The sequence below is a fragment of the Cibotium barometz genome, chromosome 40 (genome assembly GCF_041138505.1).
Source record: "Cibotium barometz isolate CiBa-2024 chromosome 40, ASM4113850v1, whole genome shotgun sequence".
NCBI classification, from domain to species: Eukaryota; Viridiplantae; Streptophyta; class Polypodiopsida; order Cyatheales; family Cibotiaceae; genus Cibotium; species Cibotium barometz.
This window is the reverse complement of record NC_141085.1, coordinates 47737511-47752502: the sequence shown is the minus strand read 5'-3', so window position 1 is coordinate 47752502 and position 14992 is coordinate 47737511. Positions and strand designations below refer to the sequence as shown.

Here is a 14992-nt window from a genome sequence, read left to right as displayed (position 1 = left end):
TAAGATGCATGCCTATGCCATCGGGTTGCCTATAGAAGCACAAGATACAAGCCCATGGCCCTTTTGGACATGTATGTAACTTTATGGGTCAAAATGATCATCTCAATTAAAAATTTGAAGTGTAACCTATTTTGAGCTTCTTTGTGTCAGCTTGTATGCCTTCGTCGCTCCCTTAGAGCCAGTAGAACTCCATGTCCTCATTTGAAGTAGGTGTCACATCCATGGCCCCTTCCAAAGGCAACGCAGAGATTTCAAAAACATATTATGTAATAAATAGGGTATTTCCCTAGGCTATTTTGATTATGTTGTTCTTCTGTACCTTTAGTAGCTGCTCCAAAGCATTGATGCTAAAAGCACCTAAGGATTCCATTGCAACGAGGAGGTGAACTATAGTAGGCCCACCTTATCTAGCGAGACATTGTTAAGGTTGAGATTAACGTAGAGAACTAATGTGAGTTTTTTGAACTCAACCATGGCTCCTAATGAACACTGTAAGCAAAGGAAGCAGTGAGAGCGAGAGCAGCGAAACAAAAGATAGTATAAGAGAACAAATGGAAAATAAGGAGTGGGTGAAAATGTTAAAATGTGGTAGTGATGTTCCAAACGGCCAAAATATCTACACACAAATTCATGATGATGATATTGAAGGCGCACAACATTCGAGAGGACAGGGCAAGAAAGTGGAGTAAAAGAAAGGTTGCCTCCTCCCAATGTGATAATAATAGCCCAATTTGGATATACAGACGCTAGTTCTGGTAACCATTCAAAATAAGGCTTTAATATCGAAAACCATTCACAGGCTTCGGCAATTTCACACCATCTCCTAGTGTCATTAATTCAAATGTGCTAGTGTTGAGTTTGGAAGATATCCGGTATGGGCCTGTCCACCGTAACTTAAGTTTACCCGGATGAGGACCCATTCTGGAAATGAATAATAAGCCCGGATCATCAACATCAAAAAACTAGAATTTTGTACAGCTCCCTCCTTTGGCACTGAACAACATTGAATGTCCATATACTCTACAACCTCTTCTCCTCCTAAGCCAATAACTGTTCCCATTGGCTTGCTTTAGACTCTTCCAAAGGTAATCGGGCAGACATCGCCACTCTTTAATTGGGTATGACAAACTCAAATGGAACCACCGCTTCCAACTCGTAGACCATGGAAAATGGTGTTTGGCATGTTGCTGACTCATAAGCAGTTAAAAATGCCCATAATGCAAAGTGTAGCTTCTTGTTTAGATCTGTCCAGTTCTCATTGACCACTTTCTTCAAAATTTTCTATAAAATCTTATTGGAGGATTCATCCTGACCATTTGCGTATGGATAATACACTGTAGATTTCTTATAAATGAGCATGAGCTATTGAGTTCATCTCTTAATCACTTCATTCATAAAATGTCCACCCTAATCACTAACTAATTCAATCTGACAACCAAACCTGGTCATGATCATTTCATACAAGAACTTTACCACACTAAAGTGGCTTTATTATCTCTTAATGCCTTAGCTTCCACCTATTTGGTAAAATAATCTATAGCTACCAGAATAAAAGGAACCTGCTGATCGTTCCGGACTGCCCCTTGTGCTTCTTGCACTAAGTTGGCAACCTAGTCTTGGACATGCTTTTGTTCTGCCCAATCTGTGGATTTGTCCTTTGTCCTTGTCAAATCATGCTTCTCTCTTGTCTCATTGGCTTCTGTGATCGTGTCACCACTAGTACAACCATTGGCAGACTATCCTCCACTGGAAGAGGCTCAATATTGACCATATTAATTTCTAGAGCTTGCGAAGCAGACGTCTCCACCTGATTTTGTTATAATTCCCCTTGATGGCGCTTCTAGAGTGGACATTGAGACTTTTAGTGACTAGGGGCTTTACAATAATAACAGTGAAAATTGCTACCCGCCAAATCTTCCACACCCATAAGGACGATAAAGTGGTGAGCAAGAATTTAATGGATTGACGAGCGCCACTTGTTGTACTGAAACGTTTGGACTTGCAACTCGTTTAAGAGGATGAAAATGACTATTGTATTTGCAAGCTTTTGTGCTGTGTGTGGTGGTCTGGCAGATTGCACAATACAAGATCAGCTTGCACTCCTCCCTGGTATGGCCTTCATTGGAGCACTTAGCACACCAAACATCAGGATGAAATCCGAATTCAGTCCCTCTTGCACTTCCTCTGGTGAACTTCACCAATACCGGGTCTTCCGATTTTGGTGCTTTGAGTCTGAATCTGAATCCAAGTCAGAGTCCGCACCCAAAGTTTCCTTCACTTCTTGGTCCGAATTTCAGGAATCCGAATCTTGCTTATTCTTTTCCTTCTTAGAAGTTTGACTTGTTAAGCTACACTCAGCACGCTGGGCGGCTTCCACTAGTGCATCAAAGCCCCCAACAGTGAGATCCACCGAAGTAACAGCTGGTTTCAACTTATTGTGCAATCCACAAACAAACCACTCCCTCATCAAGGCTTCAGTTGGCTGATCTACAGGATCCACCCGACTTCAAAGAGTGCGGAAGCGTGCTACATAATCCTCCATTGGTAAGCTCTTCTATTCCAACCGATGGAGTTTATCCAACAGTTGGGAAGAGGTCTTGTCTTTCCGAAAACAGTAAAGGAAAGCATTATACAAGATCTCAAAAGTAAAAAAATGATTGGGCCCATATTGAGAATGCCAATTGGTTGCCTGACCATCAAAAGTGCCGCTCAAGCCATTCTACTTTTGGTAATTGTGGGAACAATGGGTTGCATACCATTGGCACGCTAAATATTCTCAAAGTTGGCGACATGGGTATCCGGATCCTCCTTTTTATTGCCAGAACTTTGGATGCTTTAAGGAAACCCGGTGAGCCATTCCAACGGGTGAAAATGGTACACTACCAAGGCCCAAAGAACCGCGGGTTAGGCGTGTTGGCACCAAGACTCACGAAGGAGACCAAAAACTAACAAGTTCCACGCCTGGACGAGCCCATCCAGACTTTTGAAGTCACTGCCAGATTCTTCGTTAGTAAAGTTCTCACATTCATCCACGTGATATGAATCATTGACAAGTGTCCTCCACCACAAGATTTTTGTCAGCTAGCCCGGTGAGGCAAAAACGCTCCTATCTCTCACGGTACCGTAGCATTGCTCACAGTCGGTCATATGGTCCGCTGCTTTCAAGAATCATACCCCTGCTCATTCTCTAAAGTTTCTAAATCATCCAGTTTCTGCTTAGTATCCGAATCAAAGGACACAGACATGCCACTCAGTAATGGGAAATACATATAAAAATTGTCAAATCACATGGAATGGGGAGTGCTTTGTAAGTAATTATATAGTAATAATAACTTAACCCACGAGAAAAATGAATCGTTTTAAATTCAATACAATCAACAATGCCCCAATGGCTGGCTAACTGAATAGCAGGAATTCAGCAGGACAATAATCAATGTAAGATAGTGCATAGGCATTGACAACCATAATATAGACATAAATAGGAACGTCACACAATGAAGCCATATTGCGATGAATGATTTCAAAATTTCCGGTCTCTAAAAGACCATGGACAATCGCACACTTAGCTCGAAGAGGCAATCCCTCGACCAGTGAAAAATCCATATAGGGAAAAGAAAATGCTTCCAAACAAAAAAAACCAAGAGAATCAAAGTAAAATTGAAAACAACAGGATGGCCAAAGTGTTGGTGAATAGCCAACACGTACCGTTATTCATGATAACACATTACAGAGACAAAGAACATAAATGAATAAAAACAGAGACAAAAGTATTCAAATGACAAGTAGTTGACAAATCATATGTATCTGCATATATTGCTGCTTCTTTCCCTATGTATATATGCTTCAAAATGATTGCACTTTGCACCATAGACAAATACAGTGATTAGTATTAATTAATCATTGATTAGCAAATTAATCCTCTATTTTGTGTGCAAAAAATAGAGTATGCGGGGAGTCCAGATCTGAGGCCTTAGAGTTCAAATGAGCTCAAATCCTTTCAACGCCATCAATAGCAATTAGTCTAGTAGAGGATTAAGCCAAGAAACACAAGATTTGACCAAACATTGAATGCTTAATCTCTATTTTACCAAAGTCACCTGCATATTTGATGAAGAGCTTGGATCTCACTCTGTAGACTTGATCAAATCCAAATTTGTCTTTACCAGCTTGTAGAGCACCCTTGAAAACCCCTAAGGCCAAGAGGAATTAGAGCAATTTGATCTGGAAAAGAAATTTCATTTTTTCCTCAAAAAACGGCGCCTGCTAAATCACGATTTTCGTGAGCTTCGCTTGGCAGTTTGACGTGCCGATTTGATGGGCTGACTGTGGGGAGGTTGGCTATGCTTGCCTAGAAGCACTTGCCCTAATGTTTCTCCTCGAGGGAGATCAAGCCCCTCCACTAGTTGGGGGTGCAAAGAGCTTGTTGAAAACAACAAAATAAATGATTATTTCTTAATCATCTACTAATCTTAATTAGTAAGATAATGGGCTCATAAATTTGATGGATTCTAGGCTAGGCTCTGATACCATGTTGAATTCGCAGCAATGTGATGAGCTATGGTGGATCAAACGCTAAAATCAACATCATTAACAAAGAGACTAGATGTTAAGACGTGATCAAAAACTGATAGCTTAATGTAGGCATGGGTAATCAAAAACCAGCAAATTCTCATTAGGCCAATGCCTCAATTTATAGAGTTTACATCCAAGCATCCAATCCCACTGATTTCTCCTTGATTCACTCTACCTCTTTTGCTTGATTCTCTCCACCTCTTCCCAGAATATCTCCACACCTCCTAAATCTTCTTATGCTACCCTTTATTCTCTCCTAGTAGATACTTCTCACCTTTTCACAGCTTCTCTCACATTTACAGATTCTCTTTTACAGCCTCTTACTAAGGGCTTGTTCCCACACACACCCTGCTCACTTGTATATTTCAACACCTTGGAGGCCTTTTGTTTGGCAGCAGGAGCTACGATCAATTGGCATAAATCAGTTGGTTTTTGGATCAGTGATTCTCCTCTTGCAGATTGGGGTACAGATGTTGGTTTTACTTGGATTGAGAGAGGATGCTCTGCCAGATACTTGGTTGTCAGATGGGCGTTGACATCTCCCCTGCACAACAGTTTGCTCCAGTACTCTTAAGCATTAAAAGCAAACTTCATCACTGGAGTAGGAGGAAGATCGACTTGGCCTCTAGAGCTTTGGTGGTTAACCAAGTTTTGCTAGCCACAACTTGGTTTATTGCTTCGTGCTAGATTTTTCATAAGGGCTGCATTGGCCAGCTTCATCGCCTTATTCGAAACTTTCTTTGGTCAGGGCTTGATGGAAATGCTAGATTTTTCATAAGGGCTGCATTGGCCAGCTTCATCGCCTTATTCAAAACTTTCTTTGGTCAGGGCCAGAGTTGCTTGGGAAACCATTATTAGACCTAATTAGGAAGGGGGATTGACCCTGAGGTGCATGTAAGGCTTTGCTCTGTAAGCTTGTTGTTAGGGGCTTTCTTCGAGGCACTGAGCCGTGGAAGGACTTTCTCATGCAGCAGATCACGAAGTGTGTCCCTGTTCGCGGAGACGACTTGACTCTCAGCTCACGTTTTATTTTTTCGAATGCAGTTCATCGCTCCCCTTCGTCCCCCCTGGTTAGGTCCCTCTCCTACGGGCCTAGGACAGCCTGAGGAGTTTTTTGGTACACATTCCCTCGCGTTCAGCGGATGAAGCTAACCCCCGGTAGCCCATTCTATGGAATGATTTGATTTTAGATGTGCATGGTGGGCCTCTTGGGACAGCTATGCATATTCTCTGGGTTGGCTGGGAGACCCTATGCCCCACATGCTGGCTTGGAAGAGGTTTCGGAGCCTTACCGAGGCGCATAGATTGGATTTCACGCAGCATTTGATTTATGAGAGAGTGGGACATTGGTATCTTTTTCACATCCTCTCATTCGGGACCCTATTGGCAACAAAGGGCTCTTGATTGGTTGAGATCTCCACCTTGCTTGGTGTGAAATCTCCATTTTGTAAAATTTTCATACTTAATAAAAGTCTCCTTTTTCTGAAAAAAAAATCACAACCCAAGTATTCATGTTTACTCATGTCTTGCTTCGAGGGACTTTGGCTCACATCTTTCAATCTGATAGCTCGTTTGGCATGATTTTTGAAGGTTTTGAAGGTTTTTAAGACTTGATGAGAGATTATTAAGGTTCTTTCTCCTGATTAGTAGTGATTATATACGTAATTGAATATTTTTAATTATTTTTTTGTTAATTTTATATGCTCTAAGCTACCAATGTGAACGATGAATAAAATTTTATGAAATGCATGAATGAAAATGAACTATCCCACTCTAATCCATGCCTAATGAAGCTTAATGCTAATGTTTTCAGAGTGGATTCCACTCTTGGTCACAATTGCTAAGCTATTTCTTGATTCAATCCAATGAAATCTAAGCCTTGTTAGGCTCCAAAATCATGCAAATCACCAAGAAACAAGGATTTGCCCTTCCATGATATGAAACTAGAATGTCCTAATGCAAATAAGCTTCAAAACAAAACAACAAAAATAAACACATTTAAGGCTCCAAAACCATACGTTTTATGAAGTATAACCTCCTAATCAACATCGTATAATATTGGGTAACCCCAATAGCTTGGAATGGGCGGATGAATGAATCTAAGACCTAGGAGGTTGCACCAAATATGTTCACATTAAGAGCGAGCTTGCGTTAGCCTTGTCGAATCATGTGCCATTGGGTCTTGCCTTCTCTGAGTTGTAATGCAACTATGGGTGCGGTATCTCATCCATTGCATCCTCAATCGATTGTCACACCAGAATGCTCCATGGCTATGGGGGTGAAGATAGAGCTCTCTATGCATAGATGAAGGAAAAAAGAGTCTTTCATGGCACTTCTCACTCATAAAAGGCGGGGGGAGGAAAAGCTAATGATAGGGGGAGCAACACACAACCACCTATTCAAGTAAGCAACCATCTAGCATGCAAGATTCATATCGCATACATACTAGAAAGAATAGAGAAGAGAGGGGAACACTATTACCAAGGCAATGAATGTGTAGTTCTTAGTGTCAAAAATGACACATAAAAGTGACTAGTCTTCACGCTGGTCAACCAAACATAAAAGTAGTCCAACCAGTATTACTAGCCTTAAGCAAGTATGTACATAAAGACTTTTCCTATTTGTTATTAAGCTCAATGTAAGGCCGCTTTATATGTTCATACACCATCTTACAAAAGATAGGTGTCCATTCAATAACAAATAAGACAGGTCGGCCAGGTAGAGCCAGGGTTAACCTACAAAGTGATTAACAACCTTCTCATCTTGACAACGAATCATAAAAAGATCTCATAGATCAAGGATTCATTGAGCTAAAAATTTGAGATGACAAGCCTAGGACTCATGGAAATTGTTTTAGTATTAGAGTCTATGAAGAGTTGATTGCATTTTCATCTCTCAAGAAACTTAGGCTACAAAGATTCTAAAGAAGTTTAGCATGGCTGAGTGCAAGTCAGTTGGCACCCCCATGGATGTTGAAGTGAAGATATCTATAGAAGATGCATGCTTCTCCAATGGTGGCCATGAAAGAGTACAGGAGATTTGTGGGAACATTACCCATGCAATTTGTGTATTGGGCAGGTTCTCAAATGTGTGCTTTAAAAGAATCATTGGAAGAAAGAGATGCGGGTGTCGAAATCCAAGCTATACAAATATGGCATTTACGCACATTTCAAAAAATGCCTTAAATAAATTGCTTTCGTGTTGGGCAAGAGATTGTAATAGCAGCAGGAGGCCAGTGATAAGTTACTATTTCTCTCAGCAACTTGGATCCGTAAAAAGCAACCTCACCTTCTCTTCCTTCTATAGAGACTAAGCGCGCAAAAGCAACATACTTTGCTATATGTGAAGCAATCAAGTTGAGAAGGATTTTGGGAGACATGGCAGCAATCAAGAAATAGCTGATGAAGATGCAGTGCGACATCCAGAGTCTTTCAAAATCATGTGTTTGATACTTCCACTAAAGTAGATGCTTTGAACAAAGGTATCAACAATGGTGTTTCGGATCTACATCACATGGACCATCCTCAAGTTTGGAGCGATGATTGAAGAAGTCCTCACCTCTCTTGATTCAGGTCACTAATTACCATAGTGTAATTGACAATATTTTAAGTATATTGTTCGACTTGCATTCGTATTGTAATGCCTCTATATGACAGAGAGTATATAACATTTTGATGTTATATGGCACAAGATTCTTACCTTCAATCCAAGATAACAGGATTCAAATATTTGATTAGTACTTTAAATAATACGATTAGGAGATCTAAAGAAACTGCCTCAAGTTAAATAAAAGTTGAAAGAGCACATAGCAGAAATTGGTAGTTGACAAGTGAACCATAGGATGGTAATACAAGGTGGAGGCCTTGCATAACAAGTTTTGAGGATGAATGGGAGTCGCCTCAATTTGATTTCATTGCACTCATAATGGGGACTTACCTTCCTCGTACTTCAGAAATCCGTTTTGTGCCATAAGAGTTTTGTGTCAGATCACACTGCCCACTATGCTGGGTCAAGTAGACTTTGGAGATCAACATGACACATGGATTTACTCAGAGAACACACATACGAAATATGATGAGCAGGAAACGCAAAGATCTCATGTGGCTAAAAGCTTGATCTTCACTACAGCAATTTGGGTGGACAAGAGTTTTACTCCTCATGATAATTGTGTGGATTTGCCTGGAAAACCAAGCAAGCTACTCATTACAAAATCACCAGGATAGCATAGACAAGACTAGAATGGAATGCATGTCATGTTTACTGTTGAAAGGACAAGTGATTTCAAGGCTGGAAGAAAACATGGAAGTGGTCGAAAGTATTTCACAATTATTGGAACGTGACATTGATTGGTTTTGAAACATATCCAGCTAATCATAAATTGATTAGATATTGGAAGCGAAGAACGAAACCATGTCATATTCTTTGAGATGTTTTGGGCCATCTATATGTGAGAGATGATGCAACTTAGAAAGCTTGGCATGTGAGTTGATAGCTTGTCCAATATTTTCCATCAAAGACGATTCGTAAAAGGAGGTGAAAATGTTGCGAAGGAGACGAATGTCGCCTTTGAAACATTCATCAAATCTATCAGCTGGCACGAGTGTGGAACCTAATGACTTACCTAACCTAGAAATTTGATTAACTTGGACTCGAACCTTCCACCTATGCACAACTCTGTCATTGCGATGATGATGCTTTCAGACCTTCTTGACTTGACCATCAGGCGACACTCGTCTTGTAGCCGTTCGCATTGTAACAAACTCTTCAGCAGCAGAAGGATGAATACCCACCTGCAATCACAACCAGATCAGTGACCTGCAATCCCCACCTGCCATCAACAGATTCTCTGAAAGAAGTGTCGAGCGGGCAGTACATGTAAAGGCCTTAAATGCAAAGAAGATGGCTTAGCCATAACATCCTTACAGTTGAATCCAACTGTGCCTTGGTTGCACCACACTTGAGAGCAACTGCTAGGCCCTGCAATCAACACCAAAACAGTCTTAAAATCTTCACTTAAGAGGAGCTGTATAATAAATTTTGGCTCAAGATGGGCCACTTCTGAAACTTTTAGTCTGTTATCCGCATCTTACTGCCCATATATTCATAAAAGAAGCCGTACCTGCATAATCTCGGGGGCATCAGGACCACACATTGCTGCTCCTAGTACTTTATCACTCTCTGAGTCCACAATAAGCTTCATAAGCGTCTTCTCCTGTCGCCTGCAACCAGTGATTGTTCTGAATAAGAAATGATCCACCACTATGTGCCATCTTTGTATATGGTATGGCTGCTGTTAGGGGGCAAATTAAGCTACGCAAGGTAACCAGAGCAACTATAATTGCGTGTTAATCTCTCTCTAGGTAGCCTTAATAACATGGCATATGCAATACATACCCTGATATTGTATTCTTCATAGGTGTGAAGCTTGAGGTGAAAATGATGATATCATTCTTTGCTTGTGATACGGCTTCTTGCTCAGACAACCCGACCACTGAAAGAGGAGGTATACTGGAAAGGAAACCAATAACAAAGAAACGACAGCATCATCACACTTCACAACTAGCCATACAAAGTTTCTAACACTTTCAACCTGCTCAACTCATGTTCACAACACTGGCACTGGATCCAATTCTGCCATTTTAATGAACTTACAGCATACATTGGCAATGTCATCATGTACTCAAAGCTGTTGTTGTTAGCCCATATATAAATCATTATTGTTGATGTAAGACGTTTATTAATTGTCATTGCATAACTCACAGTTCGCAACGTCTTTCTTCTCAACATACAGAAATTTAATCAGTGTCCGTAATGGTCAGCCTACCTGAAAACTGCACAGGGGACGTTCTCGTAATCTGGCTTCACCCTCTGTCCTGCAAATAAGGTTGTCTGCACCAACAAGAGTCTTTGAGTTTAATAAATATCAACATAATGACTACAAAACCAAGATTTGGCCATGAAACACACTCCAGGTCCCTGGCTTTTTGCAAGTCGTTTATCTTAATAAGCAAACCTATTCTTTATGATAGTAGGAAAACCCATCCAATATGTAACTTAGTTAATCACAGGTGGGATCTTTTACCGCCAAACATGTTCCCTCCATCAATGCAACTGGAGTCAAATTTATTCTATTTGTTACATCTCCAACTGCCCAGATACTGGGGACATTTGTTTGAGAGAACTCATTGACCTGAGAACAGGCCACAAGAACAATAAGTGCTCCACATGGGCTCCAAAAAACAGAAAAGGCAAACGTTGATTAAAAAACAGCAGTCATATCCAACTGACAAGAGATGTGCTTTGAAAACCCACCTAGCCAGAGGAACTCGCCTCACTAACCTAAATGAACTACACAGTCAAAGTCCAAAACCAATAGCGATGCAGGAGTTGGGAGCGCCTTCCACTCTCACTCTTAATACGAAGCACATTCTCTTATATGGCCCACCGAAACATAACCCATACCCAAGAAGTCTTTTAAACTTCCAAGATAGCGTTATCTTATTTGCAACACAACTATGGTCGCAACTCTTCAAGACATGTAATAACTGCTCAAATAGGTTCAAACAAAACTCAGGCATACATGATCAACATTGATCAAAGCTAAGCACGCTGCTTAGGCACATCCCCGTTAGACAACTCTCAAAAGAACTGCTCAAAACTGCCCCAAAACAATTTTTAAAAAACCAAAAAATCTGGTCATAACTGGTGCACAATCTTGTACTATGTTCCTTATGTCGGTTAGCTTCGTGGCTCTAGATTCTTCGAAAAGTAACCATGGCGTGTCTTTGTATGTTTTTGGATTGCTACTTTCCTTTTTTTTTTTCACTCTTCACTCTTCCTCTTTCGCCCTGCTTTTGGGATCTTGAGCATGCACACTAAGCTATTGAAACAAGAATGAACTCAAAATGATCATCTTGAATAGCTCTTCATTTCACTATGATATATATACTATTTCTCACAAGTCTGCAAAATCAATTAGTCTCCCCAATGTGGAGGCTTAAAATCTTACACTCCTATGAGAAAAAGCTTCCTATCTAGCCCTATTACAAAGGCACACGTATCTTGTGCTCTTACAAAAAGAAGACTTGTCATGATGCAAAAGAAACTTGAACATCAAGTTGCAAAGACGAAGAACCAAGCAGAAAGCCAGGAACGCAGACCTGTTAAAAAGGCACAAGGTAAGAATCAAATGCCATTAAATAGAGGTAATACGGAGCTAAATGGGAATGAGAACGTCCTTTAAAAAGCTGCCAAGCCTAGAACCACTTTACTAGAGCAGAAAGCCATGTTGTAAATTGAAATAACTTTGCCAAAGAGGAAAGCTCTCTTATGTAACTCAAGTTAAACTACTTAAATTTCCCCTTCATAACTAAGCTAAACCAAATACAAAATCTGTTACAAAGGATTAAGAAGGTACACGAAGAAACCATTCAACTGTGTACTGTTCCTTCAACTGATGTGCTCTTGTAAACCCCAGATCAGTTGAGGAGGTTCCAATTGGCTCCCAGATGGAATGTGATATGTGAGTTGAATGTTTCAATTTCAGTATTAATATCTGAATGATTACGAGCTCGGTTTACTATTAAAGCCTTTAAACCACAACTCCAAATTGGGTCCCCAACAAGTAATCTGCGGTAACCTCACTTTTGATAAGGAACTAGAAGAAAAGTTGTACAGAGTTGTTTCAAGTCTATCTTGCTCTTCCAGAAAAGGAGAAACCTATCTTGCTCTGCTTGAAAAGAAACAGCCTTACATTGCCCTTTCGCAGACATGCCTATTTTTCTCTTTTCTGCAAAGAACAAGTCTATAATGGTCTTCTTAGCCACAGCTTTACCTCATAACACAACAAGCTTATCTTGCTCCTCCTATGAAACACAAGCCTATTTTGTTCTTCCTGCAAAGAACAAGCCTTATCTTGCACACTTACAAATACATGTCTCTCTTGCTCTTCCTGCAAAGAAGAAGAGATCTGTAGCTTTCTTTTCCCACAAGAAAAGATCCATCCGTTGGTAAAATAGTAGAATCATCTGCATAAAAGCAGATTACAACCCTCTAAGGAGGTGGAATGTACAAAGATTGTTGTGGGTTGTTGGAAGAAAGGGGGCAAGGGAGGGAGACTACATTGCCCAGAGAGAAAGGATCCCGGCCTCCAAATGTGGAGGAAGGCTGCTTGACAATGATGCATAATCACTGAGTTGCCCTGTAGGCGCTCCTACTGGCCCTAGAGTGGTGTGAAAGATGTCTGTCCAGATGAAGTAAAACATCAGTGACCACGTTGGGATCAGTCAATGTGCCATGCCTACTCACGGAAGCTTGGACCCACCGGAGGAGGCACAGAAATCATCCTCAAATGGGCTACCCACAAAGGCCCGGCAAGGTCCTCGGAGAGGCTGAAGATCAAGAGAGGGATGTCTTGAGGAAGAAGACTGCCACCCATATTGGTGGAGGAGGCGAGGCAAGTGGAATCTGCCACTTACAGAAAATGGCAGCCTCATGTCCTCAGATGAGTTTACCGCCCGCACCCCCCCCCCCTCCCCCTCCCCCTGCCTTCCCCAAAACCCTCCGTCCCAAAAAAAGGAGAGCCCAGCAAGGCACTTGGTCTGTGTCATCAAGGGCAACTAAGAGAAATGAAACCAAGACTTGAGAGACTGAGCCAGTCCAGGCCCCAGATGACCCCAAGGAAAAAGGGTGCACAAGCCACGCAAGTGCGCAATGGAGAGACTGACCAAGACATTCCAAACGAAGGGTTTCTGCAGACGCTCCTTGTTCACAATGGGAGGGGAGTGGACGAGACCAGTTTCAAGGTTGCCCAAGCATGAAGAAGGCTGAGTTTACCGCCCGCGCCCCCCCTCCCCCTCCCCCCGCCTTCCCCAAAACCATCCGTCCCAAAAAAAAGGAGAGCCCAGCAAGGCACTTGGTCTGTGTCATCAAGGGCAACTAAGAGAAATGAAACCAAGACTTGAGAGACTGAGCCAGTCCAGGCCCTAGATGACCCCAAGGAAAAAGGGTGCACAAGCCATGCAAGTGCGCAATCGAGAGACTGACCAAGACATTCCAAACGAAGGGTTTCTGCAGACGCTCCTTGTTCACAATGGGAGGGGAGTGGACGAGACCAGTTTCAAGGTTGCCCAAGCATGAAGAAGGCTGGCTGCAAATATATTCATGAAGGAGGTATCAAACTTGCCAAGGGGGGCCTCCATGAAGATCCATCCAGTAAGCACAGTGCTGTAATCACGTAACTGCACATAGAAATACGCATTCCAAATGAAGGGTTGCTGCAGGCGCTCCTTGTTCAACCTCGGAGGGGAGTGGACGAGACCAGTTTCAAGGTTGCCCAAGCATGAAGAAGGCTGGCTGCAAATATATTCACGAAGGAGGTATCAAAGTTGCCAAGGAGGGCCTCCATGAAGATTCATCCAGTAAGCGCAGTGCTGTAATCACGTAACTCCACATAGAAATACCCACACTCTGCTAGGGAGAGAGGTGGAATAAGAATTTTATGTATAATTCTGCTGAATCGTTACAGGTTCGTATATGGGACTGCTGTGGCCATAGTTCATATCATACTTGTATGATTGGTGAAGCAAACGTTTGTTAACGTATGGTAAAACATCGTATGAAACCCCCTGTGATCTGCGTTGCCGGCGCCTCCTCCCCCTTCCCTGCATCATCTTCGCCAGTGCACACCCCCCATCCTCTTGTCGCCCAGCCCCCTCTGCTCTCCCTCACCCCCGCTGTCCACCTACAGCCCCCTGTCACCCCCTCATCCCGCCTGCGCCCCCTGTTCCGCCTGTGCCAACTCCCCTTCTCTTCCTGTTCCATCACTCCCCCCCCCCCCCCCTCCCTCTCCTCGCTGCTCGCCATGTACACCTTCCCCCCCTCCCCTCCCACTTTCTGCCCCCACCTGTGCCTCTCTTCTTTCATTCGGCAAGTCTTAGCCTCTTCTGGTCTTCACCCTCAGGAGGACTCCATGGCAGCCGCTCCGTCATCCCTGACTCAGGCCGCTGTAACTTGCTTATGTTTCTCTGAAGTGGACTTTCAGCTTCTTGCTACGATTGTTGCATCCTTAGAGGCCTCCACTCTAGTTCAGTAGCCGCCCTGTGTGTGGACAACTCAGAGATCTTCTTCAGGCTAGCCTCCTTGGTGGACTTGCAAATATCACAAACATTCATCCTCTAGGGCGTGGCTACTACCAAGTTGAGTTTGACTCGCCGGCAGTGTCAGATTGAGTCATGCAGCTAAGCCTCATTGCATTGCGTATGGCCCAAGCCTTCTTTGCACGGTGGCAGCACGGCGTTGACCCTGCATCCAACCTACTAACTGGCGTATTAGGCTTTCCCATGACAGTCTGCTTCCCAGGGCTTAGGAAGGAATACCTTCCTCATCTCCCGGTGATTGGTGTAGCCATCGGGAGAGTGAT

The 14992-nt window shown here is 42.5% G+C and overlaps 1 protein-coding gene across 1 annotated transcript in view; it reads right to left on the bottom strand.

Moving 5' to 3' along the window:
- Positions 1-8937: 8937 nt before the first annotated feature.
- The window catches only part of LOC147615582 (glutathione reductase, cytosolic-like), a 115729-nt gene continuing 109674 nt past the window's right edge, over positions 8938-14992 (bottom strand). Inside the window, exons 11-16 of the mRNA XM_086779695.1 lie at positions 10655-10762; positions 10397-10461; positions 9967-10080; positions 9692-9791; positions 9496-9549; positions 8938-9362 (exon numbers count right to left, since the gene is read on the bottom strand). Coding sequence (XP_086635821.1) covers positions 9270-9362; positions 9496-9549; positions 9692-9791; positions 9967-10080; positions 10397-10461; positions 10655-10762 — 534 coding nt within the window. The 3' untranslated portion in view covers positions 8938-9269. The remainder of the gene's footprint in view (positions 9363-9495; positions 9550-9691; positions 9792-9966; positions 10081-10396; positions 10462-10654; positions 10763-14992) is intronic.